The following is an 18,338-nucleotide window of genomic DNA, read 5'->3' on the forward strand; positions in this document are numbered from 1 at the left end:
GAGTTAGGATTCATCAGTAGTTCAGAATGAATCCCAGAGGAACCTCTGCCCATCTGCTGGGTGACCTTGAGCAAGTCATTTCACTTCTCTGTGCCTCATTAACCTCATCTGTAAAATGGGTATTAAAACTGTGAGCCTCATGTGGGACAGGGACTCTGTCCAACCTGATTTGCACATGTCTAAACCACCACTTAGCACAGTGCCTGGCACATAGTAAATGCTTAACAAATACCCCAATTATTATTATTAGTAGTAGTAGACCTACTTGGACGGTAAGCCCCACGTGGGACAGGGACTGCATCCAAACTGATAACCTTATATCTATCCCAGTGCTTAGAATAGTGCTTGGCACTTAGTAGGCACTTCACAGATACTATTATTATTACTAATGTCACAGATGATTGGGCCATCATAGGCACACGCAGGCTTCCCAGTGTACCCCAGTGACATTCTTTAGAACCCTCTGCCCCAGTCCGCAGCATTAGAGTACTGGCCGCTGCGGAATCCCTGACCCTCATCCCTGGCTTCCGGGGAGTCTCCGTGCTCTCCTCCTGGGCCCCGTGAACATGGGAGTTGCCTGTGAGCCACGGGACCTGGCACTGGGAGCCAAGAAGAGAGAGAGAGAGACTGGATGTTACCAACATGGTGGAGTCTTAGGCCATCCAGTTGACAACCTGTCTGTCCAGTATAAAACATTAGGAATGGCCACCCTAAGGCAGGGATAGTAGGGCAAGGGATTTGTGGCCGTGTGGCCATAAGGAAGTTCATGGTTGACTGGTTCCATGTCTTTTTAAGGAGTAAACACTCTCCAAAACACCCGTCTTCAACCCAACTCCACAGTCTAAGAGATGTCTAAACTGTATGTGCATTGTGGGCAGGGAATGTGTCTATTTATTGTTGTACTGATGTCTCCCAAGCACTTAGTACAATACCCCACACACAGTAAGCACTCAATAAATACAATTGAATGAATGAATAATTACAACAATAACAATAATAATAACTCGGTAATGGTTGAGCGCTTACTATGTACATGCACTTTTCTAAGCGCTTGGGGTAGATGTAAGTTAATTAGGTTGGACACTATCCCTGTCCCATATGGGGCTCACAGTCTGAGTAAGAGGGAGTAGGACTGATCCCCATTTTACAGATAAGGAACTTGAGGCACAGAGAAGTTAAGTGACTTTACCAGGTCACAAAGCAAGCACTTGGCAGAGCCAGGATTAGAACCCACATCCTCTGACTCCCAGGCCCATGCTCTTGTCACTAGGCCATGATGAGAGAATAATTATCTTTCTCCACTCTTTAGATGGGGAAAGAGAAGCAAAGGGACATCAAGGGTCTTACTCAAGGTCACGTAGCAGGTTGATCAATCAATCATTGATATTGACTGAGCTGGGATTAGAGAAATTGAGCGACTTGTCCAAGGTCACATAGCTGGCAAGTGGAAGAGCCAGGATTAAAATCCAGGTCTTCCCAGGCTTAACCTTCTGCTTCCCTGACCGATTTCAAATTAGCATAGTCTCCCTGAGACCAAGGAACCTTTCTCCCCAAACCCAACGATCCACCAGTACTTAGAACAGTGCTTGGCACATAGTAAGAGCTTAACAAATACCATAATTATTATTATTATTATAAATGTAAAATACAAACATCAGACATAAAGAAGCAGCGTGACCTAGTAGGAAGATCCCAGGCCTGGGAGTCAGAGGACCTCAGTTCTAATCCCGGCTCTACCATTCATCTGCTGGGTGACCTTGGGCAAGTCACTTAACTTCTCTATGCCTCAGTTCTTTCATCTGCAAAATGGGATTCAATACCTGATCTCCCTCCTACTTAGACTGTGAGACCTGATTATCTTGTATCTACTCCAGAGCTTAGTACAGTGCTTGGCACATAGTAAGTGCCTAACAATACCATAAATCATTCAATCATATTTACTGAGCGCTTACTGTGTGCAGAGCACTGTACTAAGGGCTTGGAAAGTACAATTCAGCAATAAAGAGAGACAATCGCTGCCCACACCGGGCTTAAAGTCTAGAAGGGGGGGAACTTCCCTGTCCTATATGAGACTCACAAACTAAGAAGTAAACTGAAATCATCTCCAGTGTACAGATGAGGAAATGGGACACAAAACCCTTCTCGATGGCTAACTGAAATCCCTCCTGCTGCAGGGGGGAAAGAAGTTCCTGGCCATTACAGCCTCCAGTTCCCTGCCCAGCCACTTCAGAGCCCAACCGCCTCCATGCCTGGACACCCGTCTGGCTACCTCAGGCCAATGGTTTCAGCCTGGCTGCCTCAGAGCCCAACTACCTCAGCCCTGGGATGCCTCAGTCCAGCTGCCTCAAATCCTGGCCACCTCATTCCAGTGGTCTCAGGGCCAGGCCATATCAGAGCACAACCACTTCAATACCCAGTCCCGTCAGGCTGGCTGCCTTAGAGCCTTAGTACCAGGGCCACCTCAATTCAGAGAAGCAGCATGGTGTAGAGCATAGAGCCTGGGAGTCAGATGGTCATGGGTTCTAATACTGACTCTGCCTCATTTCTGCTATGTGACTTTGGGCAAGTCACTTCACATCTCTGGGCCACAGTTACCTCATCTGGAAAATAGGGATTGAGACTGTAAGCCCTACAAGGGACAGGGACTATGTCCAAACTGATTTGCTTGTATCCACCCCAGCGGTTAGTACAGAGCCTGGAATGTAGTAAGTGCTTAACAAATACCATAATCATCATCATTATTATTATTATTATTCAGATGACCTCATTCCAGTGGCTTCACTGCCCAACTGCCTCAGAACCTGGCTACCTCATTTCAGTGGTTTCAGTGTCCAGCCACATCAGAGCCTAACCACCTCAAAGCCGAGCCGACTCAGTCCGGCTGCCTCCGTCCAGTGACCTCGGCTCAGCTGTCTCAGAGCCCAACTCCTCAGTGCCAGGACCTCCTCGATCTAGCTAATGCTGAGCTTGGTCACTTCATTCGGGCTTCAGTGCCTCACCACATCAAAGCCCAACCTCCCCGGAGCCCGACCAGCTCAGTTCAGCTGCCTCAGAGTCCGGCTACCTGATTCCAGTGGCTTCGGTGGCCAGCCTCTTCGGATCCCAACCATCTCCGTGCCTGGACGCCTCTGTCCAGCTGCTTCAGTCCAATGGCCTCAGAGCCCAACTACCTTAGTGACAGGGCCACCTTAGTCTGGCTACCTCAGAACCTGGTCGCCTTATTCCACTAGTTTTAGTGCCCAGCCACCTCAGAGCTGGGCCTGGACTGATGGGCTGTTTTGAGTCTGAGCTGTCAGCTCCACATGAACGAGGGCAGAAGTCTCCAACGGTGACTAATTGAGCTGTGAAGCCTGGGCAGGGTGAGCCCCAGGCCGGCTTGTTCCACAACAATAGTGCTTTGTGGTAGACCTGAGGCTGCCACACAAAAGCACCTGCGAGAGGGACAACAATGGCTCAGAGGTTCCCATCTCTTTCCAAACAGCTTGCAAGCTTCTTCTCAGCAAGGAGGGGCTACTCCAGATGGAGCAGGAGAATTCCTAGGGACCTAGGTAATGGTATTTATTGATCACTTAATGTGTGCAGAGCACTGGGCTAAGCTCTTGGGAAAGAACAATACAATCCTCTCTTTCTCTTGCTCACTCTCTCTCCATCCAATAACTTGACATTAATGCGACATCTCCCCCAGGAACCCCCTACCCTCCTTGAGGAAGTCATCTGATATTGTGGTAGGCATAGTTAGGCCACTGATTTTCAAATATCAAGATCTGTCCAATTTTGGATTTTCCAGCCCTCTTTTCCTCTTGCTCCCTCTTGCTCCCTGCCCTCAGCCATCTCCCTGTAGAGGCTGAAAATATCTATACCAAACATGGAAAAATCTGTGGTGACTTTTGTTTTTGTGAACTTGAAACTTTCAGACCAAACGGTCTGTCCTATCTGCAGATTTGAATGTTCCTCAAAAAAACTGGTATCCCCTGACGTAACCATTTATAATTGAGAGTCAGATGTTCTGGTGAGATAAATTTCTGACAGCTGGGAGGAAAATCCAAGGGTCCAAACCCCCCATTAAACACAGTTCTCCCGCAGTTAGAGGGTGAGATTTCCATTATGTTCCCACAGATGATCCAGGATATTCCCCAGAGAAGAATTCTTATATCCATTTAATTCATTTTACATGCATCATCTAATACTAAACACACACACATGGTTTCTCTGTGCATGAATGTGTGTGTGTGTGTGCGGGGGGGGAGTGTTGGGGCAAGAGATGCGGGGGGGAGTCACAAGGGGTACGTTTCAAATCCTATTAAATGGATGAATCACAAATACATTTTACACTGAGTTCTCTGAGCCCCTGGGATTTATCTTCATTGTCATGCTGTTGGTCAAACTTCGGCAAGAGGGGTGTCCGGTAATTGCTTATCTCTCACCGCTGAGCCGCAGCGCTCGTCTCCAGTCTGGCTGTCAGTGGCTCTTATGGAACCCTCCTGGCATTTTGATCCATTAGCCCGGCTCCCCTCAGTGTCTCATCCCCCCCACCCCCCAGGGAAGGCTTTTGACGGTATTGGTAGGGTCCCAATCTCCCCTGGGAAAACCCAGGTCTTTATGGCTGGAGAGGGGAGATCTGCCCGGGGCCTGTTTTTGTCTCTGACCCCTATGACTGCATCTCTCTCTGTAGATGACAGCCCCGGCTCTCTCTGGTTTCTCTGAGATGATTGTGAATCATGAGGGCCTGGTTGTCCTGACCACTCTAGATTCAACAGGTCGATCAATCAGGCAGTGGTATTTACTGAGTACTTATTGTGTGCAGAGGACTATACTAAGCACTTGGGAGAGTACATTGGTACTAAGCCCAGACTAAGCCCCCCTTTTCCTCAGCTCCCCCTTCCTTTCCCATCGCCCTGACTTGCTCCCTTTGCTCTACCTCCCCTCCCCACCCCACTCAGTCCACTCTAGATATGACGAGGAGGAGTTTCTCCTTTCAAAAGATCTGAGGGAGATGATGATAGGAGTTCCACTGCCCGGCCAACTAAATCGCAATGGGTTCTGGACAGGGCTCTGGCCACCCGTTCTCCCAGAACCATCTCTGGGCTCAGAGTCAGGAAAGCAGGGTGGCTGGCCCGCTTCTGCCAATGACTGGCTGAGCCCTGAGCACTCACCTCCCAGGACCTGCAAACTAGGAAACACAACTCCCAGCTCTCTCTCCCTCCCTCTGCTCAGGGAGGCTCAGAAGAAGGAAGAGGAGGAGAGGGTGGGTGAGAAGGACTCTGACTTTGGTGAAGAAAAGACTTAAAATACACTTAAGGTGCTCTAGGGAAGGCCAGTGGTGTTTGTTAAGCCCTAACTCTGTGCCAAACGCTGTTGATGATGATGATGGTATTTGTTAAGTGCTTACTATATGTCAAGCACTATTCTAAGTGCTGGGGTAGATGTGAGATAATCAGGTTGGGCATGGTCCCTGTCCCACAGTGGCCTCACAGTCTTAATCCCCCTTTTACAGATGAGGTAACTGAAGCATGGAGAAGTGACTTACTCAAGGTCACAGAGCAGACAAATGGCAGAGCCATGATTATAATAATGTTGGTATTTGTTAAGCCCTTACTATGTGCAGAGCACTGTTCTAAGCGCTGGGGTAGACACAGGGTCATCAGGTTGTCCCACATGGGGCTCACAGTCTTAATCCCCATTTTACAGATGAGGTAACTGAGGCATAGAGAAGTGAAGTGACTCGCCCACGGTCACACAGCTGACAAGTGGCAGAGCTGGGATTCGAACTCATGACCCCTGACTCCAAAGCCCGGGCTCTTTCCACTGAGCCACTAGGTCCCTCTGATTTCCACTATCCACTAGGCCATGCTGCTTCTCTGTTCTAGGCACTGGGGTAGATTCAGGTTTATCATGTTGGACACAGTCCCTGTTCCACATGGGGCTCACAGTCGAAGGAGGAGGGAGACTGAGGCCCAGAGAAGTGAAGTGCTTTGCTGTAGGTCACACAGCAAGCAATTGGCAGAGCTGGGATTAGAACCCAGGTCCTCTGATACCCAGACCCGTGCTCTTTCCATTAGACTATGCTACTTTTTAATATCCAACTCCTTTATAACAAAGACCTCATTCACTCATTCATTCAATCATATTTATTGAGCACTTACTGTGCACAGACCACTGTACTAAGCGCTTGGGTAGATATGCCCAGAGTCAAGTCATCCTTGACTCTGCTCTCTCATTACCCCACACATCCAATCCATCACCAAAACCTGCCGATCTCACCTTCACGACATCGCCAAGATCCGCCCTTTCCTCTCCATCAAACTGCTTCCTTATTGCTACAATCTCTGATAATATCCCGACTGGATTATTGCATCAAACTCCTCTCTGATCTCCCATCCTCCTGTCTCTCCCCACTTCAGTCTATACTTCGCTCCACTGTCTGGATTATCTCTCTACAGAAACGCTCTGGGGAGTGACAGTGACACTCCCCTCCTCAAAAACCTCCAATGGTTGCCTATCAACCTTTGCAAGAAGCAAAAACTCCTCAATCCTGGCTTCAGAGCTCTCCATCCCTTTGCCCTCTCCCACCTCATCTCCCTTCTCTCCTTGAATAGCCCACCCTGTACACTCTGCTCCTCTGCCGCTAATCTCCTTACGGTGCCTCGTTCTCGCCTGTTCCTCCGTCGACCCCTGGCCCACGTCCTACCACTGACCTGGAATGCCCTCCCTCCTCACATCCACCACACTAACTCTCTTCCCCTCTTCAAAGCCCTACTGGGAGCTCACCTCCTCCAGGAGGTCTTCCCAGACTGAGCCTTCCCTTTCCCTCTGCCCCTTCTCCCCTCCCCATTCCCCCTCCTCCCTCCCTCTGCTTTACCCCCTTCGCCTCCCCACAGCACTTGTGTATATTTGTATATATTATTTATTACTATATTTTATCAATGATGTGTATAAGATCTGCGATTCTATTTACCTATTCGGATGGTATTAATGCCTGACTACTTGTTTTGTTTTGCTGTCTCCCCTTTTTAGACTGTGAGCCCGTTGTTGGGCAGGGATTGTTTCTATCTGTTGCCAAATTGTACTTTCCAAGCGCTTAGTACAGTGCTCTGCACAAAGTAAGCACTCAATAAATACGACTGAATGAATGAATGAATGAATGAAATGAAAGTACATTACAGCAATAAACAGTCCCTGCCCACAGTGAGCTCACGTTTACCCTCAGTCTAGGCAACCTATCAACCTATGTGAATCTAGTACAGTGCTTTGCACAAGGTAAGTGCTCAATAAATATGATCAATTGATTGACTGAATCCTTTTAAAAACTTTATTCCAAGAACTCCCTTTAAAGCACGTCCCTCCCCAGCCTGGGTCCTTCCATTTTGTCATGAGGAAGTTTATGGCGGTAACCCTAGACATCCCTTCCATCTCACCAGGACCTTCATCAGGTTTGAATTTGCACCAAACCAGCCGGTCCCTTTAAGGGCTTTCTGAGCTTTCAGTTCATTACTCTTTCCAAAGTTGCCCTAGAAACGTATTTATTCATCAAAGTGTACGGCATTATGCAGAGTGCTCTGAGGCTCTCCCGAATGGCTCAATAAAGCTGAAATATGTGGACGCTGTTAATAATTTTACAATAAACTACACTTAAGAATCAATTGCCGGAGCACTAGAAACTTGTCTGTTTGATAGATCTGAGAGTTTTTTTGAAAAATGATTTTAGGATGGGTTTCCCAGAGGCCATGAGGAGAGTCAGGGGCTTGGGGCCTGATTCAGTGGCTTCAGAAGGGTCTGGGCGAGGATGAGGGGGCCCATTTCACAGAGGTATAAACTGAGGCAAGGTAAGGGAAAGTGGAGCTGATAACAAAGATCATTTATTTTGGTTGCTTTTTTAATGGTATATGTTAAGAGCTTACTATGTGCCAGGTAGAGAAGCAGCATTGCTCAGTGGAAGGAGCACAGCCTTGGGAGTCAGAGGTCATGGGTTCTAATCCTAACTCCACCACTTATCAGCTGTGTAGACTTGGTCAAGCCACTTAACTTCTCTGTGCCTCAGTTTCTCATCTGTAAAATAGGGGTGAAGACTGTGCGCCCCACGTGGGACAACCTAATTCCCTTGTACCTACCCCAGCACTTAGAAAGTGCTTGGCACATAGTAAGCGCTTAACAAATACCAACATTGTTATTATTATTATTATTAAGCACTTGTTTAGTTTGGACATGGAGACTTGCCTTATCCACAGTATCCAGGAAGTCTGGCTATGGGAGGGGAGGTAGGGGGATGGATGAGATGACCACCTGAGGTCCCTTCTAGTTGCCTGACCAGTTGATTCTTAGATCCCAACCACCCTGGTGGTCCCTAGCCCCACTCCACTGCATCAGGACCATTGAGGAGGGTTGGTTGAGGTGGCTGGAGGCATGGGGATGACCTGGATGATCCCCCAGTCAGGGACTCCCCCACCAGAAAAATGCAACCACTTCTGAGGCACCCCTTGGCCCCCTGGATCTAAGAGCCTGAGAGCCATTGGACTCTTCCCTAGACTCTTTCCAGCTTCCCCGCCCCTCCCATCCCCTGCCGTTGCCGTAACAAATTCCGCCGTTTCAATTACATGTCGCTCATCTCACTGATAAATGCCACACAACAGGAACAGGAACTGCCTCAGGTCTAAGAGGCAAAGGAATGAAAATGAAGGAGAAAAATAAGGGACCTGAGGACATCAGACGAGGGGAAAGGAGGGGGACAGAGAGGGAAAAAAACACTTTGGCAATACTAAATCATCGGGGATGGGCTCAGAGAATTTAATGGTCAGGGCAGTGACCTTATTGGCTAAATTTGCTAACCCAAGTTTGCTGGGAACCAGTAAAAGAAGCATCTTCTTTGGCTCTAATGGTTGCTAAAAGCAGATGGCATTGGGGCAATCCTGTTTGGAGGAAGAGGGATGGACTGGATGACTTCTGTAGGCACTCGCCCTCCTGAGGATGCTATAATTTCTTTACCACGTTCAGAATAGGATGTCTGCCCCTAAGAGGGGCTTCCTGGTCCCCTGTCTCTTCCCCTCAACTCCTCCCTAGATTCAGGGTACTCAATGACACTGAATGTGTCCCCCTTCCAAACCGGAAGGGGAAGGGTTTCAAAGCGTTCCTAACCCCATTCTGGTGCCAAACTAATCGGAGGTTCAGAGGCAGCCTGACTGCCTGCCCACCTGTCCACATCCTCACGGTCCACTGGAGACCAGTAAATCAGAGATAAAGCTCATTTGGAACCTCCGGTTCTCCTTCCACTTTGGGGAGCCCCACCTTCATGTTTCTCTGAGTCCAGGTTGGGGGTCTGCGACCCCAACAAAGGGTTGGCAGGGAGGGACTCCCCAGTGAGACAGGGAGGGCAGAGACGCCCTCCTGGGCCGGCTCTCACCACCACAGGACTGGCTTACTAAAGGCATCAAGATGGCAGGGGCCACTTAGCTGCTGTGTTTGGCTTTCTTCCCTGTCCTTTCCGCTGCTCTAAGCCTGGGATGCAGGGGGCCACAGCCGCTCAGTCTGAGGAGGCAGGCCGGGCCGTCCCTGGGCTGGCACCAAAATGGCCATAATAGCCACGCACTCTCAAGCTCAAACCGAGAGACCCCAGGCGGACGGTGGGTGGTGTGGCCTCCTCACCTCTCGTCCTTTACTGGCTGATTATTTTCTGGGCTCCTTGCTGCCTTTTAAATATCACTCCCTCTATCCTCCAATACCGTGTCCCTTCCTCGGGCCCTGGCTGCCCCGGCTCTGCTCGCTCACAATAGATTAGGGTGATTTTATCTTTTCTATTAAGCGGTGATTGCAAATCTTCCCGGGTTCATTAGCGGTTGAATAATCCCTCCAGATTTATTAGCTCAAATTGCTCCCTCTCCTATCCTCCCCTTTCCATTTGGATGGCATCAATTTCCTCCTCTGCCATAGTGACCAGCTGGACTGTTGTCCGAAGGCCTTTAACCCTCCTTGACCTGCCGATACTCCCCTTCCACCCAAGGAGGGCTGGGACCCATAGACAAAACCCCGACGCCATCTGGAGTAAAATGTTTCTCTCTGGACAAAGCACTAAGGGAGAAAGGCCAAATCGTTTAATCCGGAGGTGAGCAATTGCACATCCAAATATTTTAGGCCCTGGGTGTTCAGGGCCAGTGACACTTCTACCCGGGGAAATATAAGGAATTTTTTTTTATTTTTTATTTTTATAGGGAATTTCAAGCCACATCTACATGGGCAACTATAGAGCACATTCAGGCCAAGATGATAAATCGTCTGTATATTTCTGGCCTTCAAGACTCCCTTTTGGTTAAATAACTGGATTCCAGAAGCTAAAGGATATTTTTCTGACCCATATGATCCAGCTATTTAGCTAGTGTAGACCTGACTCTACAGTCCATCTGGAAAACCAAAACACAGCAGGGAGAGAACTCCCTAATCAATTCAACTCCTAGGATTCCTGTTCATCTTCAAATATCTCTCACTCCCCTCTTGCACCGATCTGATTTGCTCCTATCTTTCACCTCCCCTCTCAGCCCACAGCACTGTGTCTCTGCTATTTATTTATTTATATTAATGCTTTTCTCCCCCTCCAGACTGTAAGCTCATTGTGGGCAGGGAATATGTCTATTATACTGTTATACTGTATTGTCCCAAGCACTTAGTACAGTGCTCTGCCCATACTATAGATTGATTGATTAACTGCAAGACCAGCTTCTGGGTTGGTGCCTCCTAAAAGAGGTGGGCAAGGTCCCAGTAAGCTAATAATAATGATGGTATTTGTTAAGCACTTAGTATGGGTCAAGCACTGTTCAAAACTCTGGGGTAGACACAAGATAATTAGGTTGGACACAGTCTCCGTCCCCCATGGGGCTCATAATCTTAATCCCCAATTTATGGATGAAATACCTGAGGCACAGAGAAAGTAAGTGCCTTGCCCCAGGTCACACAGCAGACAAGTGGTAGAGTAGGATTAGAACTCAGGTCCTTCTGCCTTCAGGCCCACAACCTTTCAGACTTCACAACCTCTTTCTAGACTGTAAACTTGTTGTGGACAGGGAATATGTCTGCTAATTCTGTTGTATTATTCTCTCCCAAGCGCTAAGTACAGTGTTCTGCACATAGTAAACACTCAAGAAATACTCTTGATTGATTGACTGACACATCCCTTCCAGGGCTGCATTCTCCAGGCTAGCCGAGTCTCCCTCTGCTGCCAAGTACTGCTATCCTCTCCGAATCCACAGCCTGAGCCAGAAAGCCACTGAATCAGCAGGAGATCGAACTGTGTGCCCCCTTCCTGGGCCTGATTCCATTTTCTGGGACTTGGTTTCCCCTCTTTGAGGTTGAACCCTCAGGGCGGGACTGGAGTGAGGGTTGGCAGGTCTCTCTCCCCAACCTCCCCACTGACCAGAAACCTAAACCGGGTTAAGAAGCTTAAAGTCCTACACTCCCGGTTCCTCCACACAACCACCAAACTCCCTTCCCGAGCAAGTCGCCATGAACCCTGCTGACGAACAGAGAAAATGTCCTACCAGATTTGTGAATATGTATGTGTAATAGGCCGACACCATTCCCAGCTCGGCGGCCTGCAGAGAAGAGAAGAGCAAGATTAATAATCAATCAATCCATCAATTGTATTGAGTGCTTACTGTGTGCAGAGCACTGTATTAAGCATTTAGGAGAGGACAATATAACAACATAACAGCCCACAACTAGCACAACTAGCCCTGCCCACAACTAGCTAACAGTGTAGAGGACAAGCTTACAGTCGAGAGGACTGCTTAATATCAAGAACGCCCTTAGATTTGTAGAATGCTTTCATTTTTGCCAAAGTTCTGTTACATCAGTGATCTCTTCTCATCCTCACCACATCTCTGTGATTTAGGAAGAGGCCGGTGTTATCATTCCCATTCTACAGTCGAGGAAACAGGCTCAGAGAGGCTAAGTTCACACTGCAAGCCAATGGCAGGACTGGAACTCACATGTCTGTCACTAATTTCAAGCACCCTCCCTCAGCTGCAGAGCGATGGTCTACTTGTGTCTACAGTCCTCTAGTTGTAAACTCATTGTGGGCAGGGAACATGTCTACCAACTCTATTATTTTGTACTCTCCTAAGAGCTTAGTACAATGCTCTGCGCCCAATATGCACCCCATAAATACTACTGATTGATTATTTGTTGAGCGCTTGCTGTCTGCAGAGCTCTACACTAAGCGCTTGGGAGAGTACAATAGAGTTGGTATACATGATCCCCGGCCCCAAGGAGTTTACTGTCTGAGCTGACTTCTGTCTGACTGACTTCAGCCCTACTGAAGGCTCACCTCCTCCAGGATGCCTTCCTAGACTAAGCCCCCCTTTACCTCTGCTCCCCCTCCTCTCCCATCGCCCCAACTCACTCCCTTTGCTCTACCCTTTGCTTAGAGAAGCAGCGTGGCTCAGTGGAAAGAGCATGGGCTTGGGAGTCAGAGGTCATGGTTTCTAATCCCGGCTCCGCCATCTGTCAGCTGTGAGACTTTGGGCAAGTCACTGAACTTCTCTGGGCCTCAGTTCCCTCATTTGAAAAATGGAGATTAAGACTGTGAGCCCTATGTGGGACAACCTGATTACCTTGTATCCCCCCCCAGCACTTAGAACAGTGCTTGGCATGTATTAAGCGCTTAACAAATACCATCATCATCATCATCATTACCCCCCTCCCAACCCCACAGCACTTGTGTATATATGTACATATTTATAATTCTGTTTTATATTAATGATGTGTATATACCTAAAATTCTATTTATATTGATGCTATTGATGCCTGTTTACTTGTTTTGATGTCTGTTTCCCCCATCTAGATTATGAGACAATGTACTGTCTCTATGTGTAGCTGAATTGTACTTTCCAAGCAGTTAGTACGGTGCTCTGCACATAGTAAGTGCTCAGTAAATATGATTGAATGAATGAATGAACTGTCACACAGAAAGAGGTTGAGCCAGACCCCAAGACCACTAGAATCTAATTCCTCTTCCCTAAGCCTTCTCTCTCCACCAGCCTGCCTTCAGTTTTCCCCAAAGCAGGGAGTTCTTTCTGTCTTTGGCAGCTTTATCTGTCACAGCTTGGGGAATGTCCCAGAGACAGGAAAGGAAGGAGAAAGAAAGAAAAGGGTGTTTGTGAATGCTCATGTTTTGTTTGTTGGGGGGGGGGGTGTCTTTCCCTGTGTGGTTGTAAGTGCATATGTGCTGGAGTGGGGTGGAGGGGTAAGGGAGTGGGGGGGCAGTGTGTGGATGGGTTCAGGTGAGTGGTTGTGTCAATGTTTGTGTGTGGGCGTTGTGAGGAGGTTCGGGTGTGTTTGTGTATGTGTGTGCGTGTGTGTGCAACCCAGGGAGATTCGCTGCCATAGAGCTTTGGAAAGTTACTATAGCAACAGGCTGAGAGGCAGGCCTCCACGCTGAAACTCATTCAGATCTCTTATTAACTCAAAGACACTCCCCCCCTCCGAAAATGGGGGGAAAAAAATTCACTGATTTCTTCCACCGCAGCAGAGGTTAAAGAGGAAGCCAGCTCCCTCTGGGAAGAGTCAGTGCAATTAAAGTGGAGTCAGGAAGGGTCAACCAGCCCTGCAGAAGATGGATCGGTCACCAGAGGGGCAGACCCAGGACCCTTGGGGTCTGAGCCTGGCCTCGGGGGTCCGACCAGCCCCAGAAGAGAGAGATGGTCATTGTAGCCTCTCACTGGAGCCCCCAACCAACCAAATAATCAATCAATGGTGTCTACTGTGCACTCTCTCTGTGCACAGCACTGTACTAAGCGCTTGGGGCAGCGTGGCTCAGTGAAAAGAGCATTGGCTTTGGAGTCAGAGGTCATGAGTTCGAATCCCAGCTCTGCCACTTGTCAGCTGTGTGACTGTGGGCAAGTCGCTTCACTTCTCTGTGCCTCAGTTCCCTCATCTGTAAAATGGGGGTTAAGACTGTGAGCCCCACGCGGGACAATCTGATTCCCCTGTGTCTACCCCAGCGCTTAGAACAGTGCTCGGCACATAGTAAACGCTTAACAAATACCAACATTATTATTACAATGGAGTGAATGGACATGATTCTTGTCCTCAAGAAGCTTCCAATCTAGTGGGAAGGTAGTCTCCATTTCCCACCTCTGTCCTCTGCTGGACGCATCCCCCCGCCACCTCTCCCCTCCCTCCTGAAGGGTTTCTGGAGGCCACAGGGCAGCTTGGCAGAGAGATCGATGGGCAGAGCCCGGCCCCCACCTCGTACCTTGAGGAGGATGGTGTGGGACATGGAGGCGTTGGCATGGATAATGATGGTGGCCGTCTTATCGTCCCTAATCTCCTTGAGGAGCGGAGTGGGGTCCCGGCTGTCATCCAACATCCGGACGGAGAGCGTGTCCTTGGAGATGAGGAACTGGCGGAGCAGCTTCTCCAGGTTTAAGAGGCCTGAGGAGAGAGATGAGAAAGAGACCCCGTCGGGAATCACAGTCGAGCCTGGGGTCCCATCAGGGTGGATGGGGTTCGTGTCACTAGCTCGTTGTGTGACCTCGGGGAGTCGCTCATCCTCTCTGGGCATTGTTTGGGTCAGCACAGCCCAAGGTATAGTTCATTCAATAGTATTTATTGAGCGCTTACTATGTGCAGAGCACTGTACTAAGCACTTGAAATGAACAAGTCGGCAACAGATAGAGACAGTCCCTGATGCTTGACGGGCTTACAGTCTAATCGGGGGAGACAGACAGACAAGAACAATGGCAATAAATAGAGTCAAGGGGAAGAACATCTCGTAAAAACAATGGCAACTAAAAATGGCAACTAGTTTCAGTCAGTGTAGACAGAGCATCTGAAACCTTGAGTCAAAAAATTCCCTTTTGGGATCCAACTGATCGATCAATCAAACAATCGATCAATGATATTTATTGAGAATTTACTGTGAGCCGAGCACTGGGAGGAACGTTGCCTTGTGGAAAGAGGCCGGGCCTGGGGTCAGAGGACCTGGGTTCCAATCCTGGTTCTGTCAATTACCTGCTGGGTGACTTTGGGAGAATCACTAAACTTCTCTGTGCCTCGGTCTCCTAATCTGTAAAATGGGGATTCGATGCACGTTTGCCCTCGTTAGACTTTGAGTCCCATGTAGGACAGGGCTGTGACCGACCTATCCCAGTGCTTAGAACACAGACTTAAGAGCTACCACTGTACAAAGTGCTTGGGAGAGTACAATACAGCAGAGTTGGTGGACACATTCCCTGACCTTAAGGACCTTCTGGTCTAGAGGATGAGTTTAGAGTATAGAGGAGGAGCTTACTGTCTAAAATGGTCTAACTGTTCTATCTACATGGGGTAAATGTCAATCCTCTTCTCACTGCGGCTGGACAACTTGAGTGTCCTCTTGAAGCCTCAGTTTCCCTCCTCTGATAAATAGGCAGAACACGAAAGAGTGGCTTCGCTTCCAGGACTGGAACGTCTCTGACTTTTCTGCTGCCCTCCTACAACCACCACCACCACCCTGGGCTTCAAATGCGGCTCAACACTGCTGCCCAATCGCTACCTTAGCCGGGATTCTGCAGGTGACACCTGGGGTTGCTTTGACTTGGCTCGAAAGGACAACCCCTCCCCCTTTCACTCACCCCCACACCTGGATTCCCCCCCACCCCAATCGAATATGAATCCATTTCTACATGCTCAGTTATTAGAAATGGACGTATATGTAGAGAACGATGGGAGCAGAGTGAGTCCCAGTGGAACGTTCTGGTTTAGGTCTAATTTCACTAGCTGGGAAATAAAATTAGATTCTGCTTCTTAATTCTCCTCGCTGTGTCTCTCAGCCCTGCATTAATGAGGCAGGGTGGAACGCGTGGCCCTCTCCAGTTCCTAAATGGAAGCTCGTTTCACACCGAATCCTCATTTTCTCTCCCCTTGATTAGTTTTTCCTGTTCTTCCTACTCCCTCTCCTTCTTGTGAAGCAGCGTGGCTCAGTGGAAAGAGCACGGGTTTGGGAGGCAGAGGACGTGGGTTCTAATCCCGGCTCCGCCACTTGTCTGCTGGGTGACCTTGGGGAAGCCATTTAACTTCTCTGTGACTCAGTTACCTCATCTGTAAAATGGGGATGAAGACTGTGAGCCTCACGTGGGACAACCTGATTACCTTGCGTCTACCCCAGGGCTTAGAACAGGGCTCGGCACATAGTAAGTGCTTAACAAATACCATCATTATTATTATTATTCCTCCCACCCTCCATTAGTCCCATCCTCCGGCTCCTCCAGGGGGCATGGCCAGAGAGGGGCTTGGCCAGGTGGGGAGGTGCTGTGGGAGGGGTGTAGAGAGATGATGAGTTCGAATCCCAGCTCTTCCACTTGTCAGCTGTGTGACTTTGGGCAAGTCACTTAACTTCTCTGTGCCTCAGTTACCTCATCTGTAAAATGGGGATTAAGACTGTGAGCCCCACGTGGGACAACCTGATTCCCCTGTGTCTACCCCAGCGCTTAGAACAGTGTTCTGCACATAGTAAGCGCTTAACAAATACCAACATTATTATGATGGAGTAAGAGGGTTTTACTGGATTACTGCCTCAGGCTTCTTTTTGACCATCCCCAACCTCCTGCTTCTCCCCACTTCAGTCATCCATTCATTCAATTCAATCATATTTATTGAGTGCTTACTTTGTGCAGAGGACTGTACTAAGCGCTTGGAAAGTACAATTCGGCAACAGATAGAGACAATCCCTACCCAACAATGGGCTCACAGTCTAGAAGGGGGAGACAGACAACAAAACAAAACAAGGAGACAGGCATCACTACCAACAAAATAGATAAATAGAACCATAGATAAATGCACATCATTAATAAAATAAATAGAGCAATAAATATGTACCAATATACACAAGTGCTAAGGGGCAGGGAAGAGGGTAGATCAGAGGGAGGGAGTAGGGGTGATGGAGAGGGGAGGAGGAGCAGAGGAAAAGGTAGACTCAGTCTGGGAAGGTCTCCTGGAGGAGGTGAACTCTGAGTAGGGCTTTGAAGAGGGGAAGAAAGCTAGTTTGGCAGATGTGAGAAGGGAGGGCATTCCAGGCCAGAGGTAGGACGTGGGCCAGGGGTTGACAGCGGGACAGGCAAGAATGAGGCACAGTGAGGAGGTTAGCGGCGGCAGAGAAGCGGAGTGTGTGGGGTGGGCTGTAGAAGGAGAGAAGGGAGGTGAGGTAAGAGGGGGCAAGGTGATGGAGAGCTTTGAAGCCAATAGGAGTTTTTGCTTAATGCGAAGGTTGATAGACAACCATTGGAAATTTTTGAGGAAGGGAGTGATATGCCCAGTCCATTCTTCACTCCGCTGCCTGGATTATCCTTCTACAGAAACGTTTAGGGCCTGTCACTCTCCTCCTCAAAAATTCATTCAATCATATTTACTGAGTGCTACCTGTGTACTAAGAACATAGTACAAGTTAAGTCACTTAACTTCTCAGTGCCTCAGTTGCCTCATCTGTAAAATGGGGATTAAGACTGTGAGCCCCAAGTGGGATAACCTGATTACCTTGTATCGACCCAGTGCTTAGAACAGTGCTTGGCACATAGTAAGAGCTTAACAAATACCGTTATTATTATTATTATTATTATTGTTAAGTAAATCAGGCTGGACACATTCTCTGTTCCACGTGGGGCTCACAGTCTCAATCCCCATTTTACAGAGGAAGTAACTGAGGCATGGAAAAGTTAAGTAACTTGCCTGAGGTCACAGAGCAGACAAGTGGCAAAGTGGAATTAGAACTCATGACCTTCTGACTTCCAGGGAGTCTCTCCACTATGCCATGGTGTTTCTCCCTCAAAATAATGGCATTTGTTAAACACTTACTGCCTGACAAATACTGTGGTAAACATTGGGGTAGATACAATACATTGTGATCAGGCACCATCCCTGACCCACACAGGGTGTACAATCTGTCAATCTATCTAACCCGGCAGTTAGTACAGTGCCTGGCACATAGTAAGTGCTTAACAAGTACCACACAAAAATGTATATAGCTTTCTATTTATAGATAAGAAACTGGGGTACATAGAAGCTAAGAGATTTGCCCAAGGTCACACAGCAGGAAAGTGGAAGAGATGGGGATTAGAACCTAGGTCTGTGCTCTTTCCACTAGGCCATGCTGCTGCTCAACATCTGGTCTTTCATTCATTCATTCATTCAACAGTATTTATTGAGCGCTTACTATGTGCAGAGCACTGTACTAAGCACTTGGAATGTACAAATCGGTAACACATAGAGACAGTCCCTGCCCTTTGACGGGCTTACAGTCTAATCGGGGGAGCCTGGAAGGGTGGGGTGACAATCCTGCAACTATCCTCCGGTTGTCCGGTGCCCTGGTGGGTGCCTGGTGT

The 18,338-nt window shown here is 48.4% G+C and overlaps 1 protein-coding gene across 2 annotated transcripts in view; it reads right to left on the reverse strand.

Annotated features, from left to right (window-relative positions):
* The window catches only part of GRIK4 (glutamate ionotropic receptor kainate type subunit 4), a 189,947-nt gene that overhangs the window by 78,043 nt on the left and 93,566 nt on the right, over positions 1–18,338 (reverse strand). For both annotated transcript variants that reach the window (XM_029076255.2, XM_029076253.2), the window contains exons 6-7: positions 14,237–14,415; positions 11,520–11,573 (exon numbers count right to left, since the gene is read on the reverse strand). In XM_029076255.2, the coding sequence (XP_028932088.1) occupies positions 11,520–11,573; positions 14,237–14,415 (233 nt within the window). The remainder of the gene's footprint in view (positions 1–11,519; positions 11,574–14,236; positions 14,416–18,338) is intronic.

Source organism: Ornithorhynchus anatinus, chromosome 11, assembly GCF_004115215.2.
Source record: "Ornithorhynchus anatinus isolate Pmale09 chromosome 11, mOrnAna1.pri.v4, whole genome shotgun sequence".
NCBI classification, from domain to species: domain Eukaryota; kingdom Metazoa; phylum Chordata; class Mammalia; order Monotremata; family Ornithorhynchidae; genus Ornithorhynchus; species Ornithorhynchus anatinus.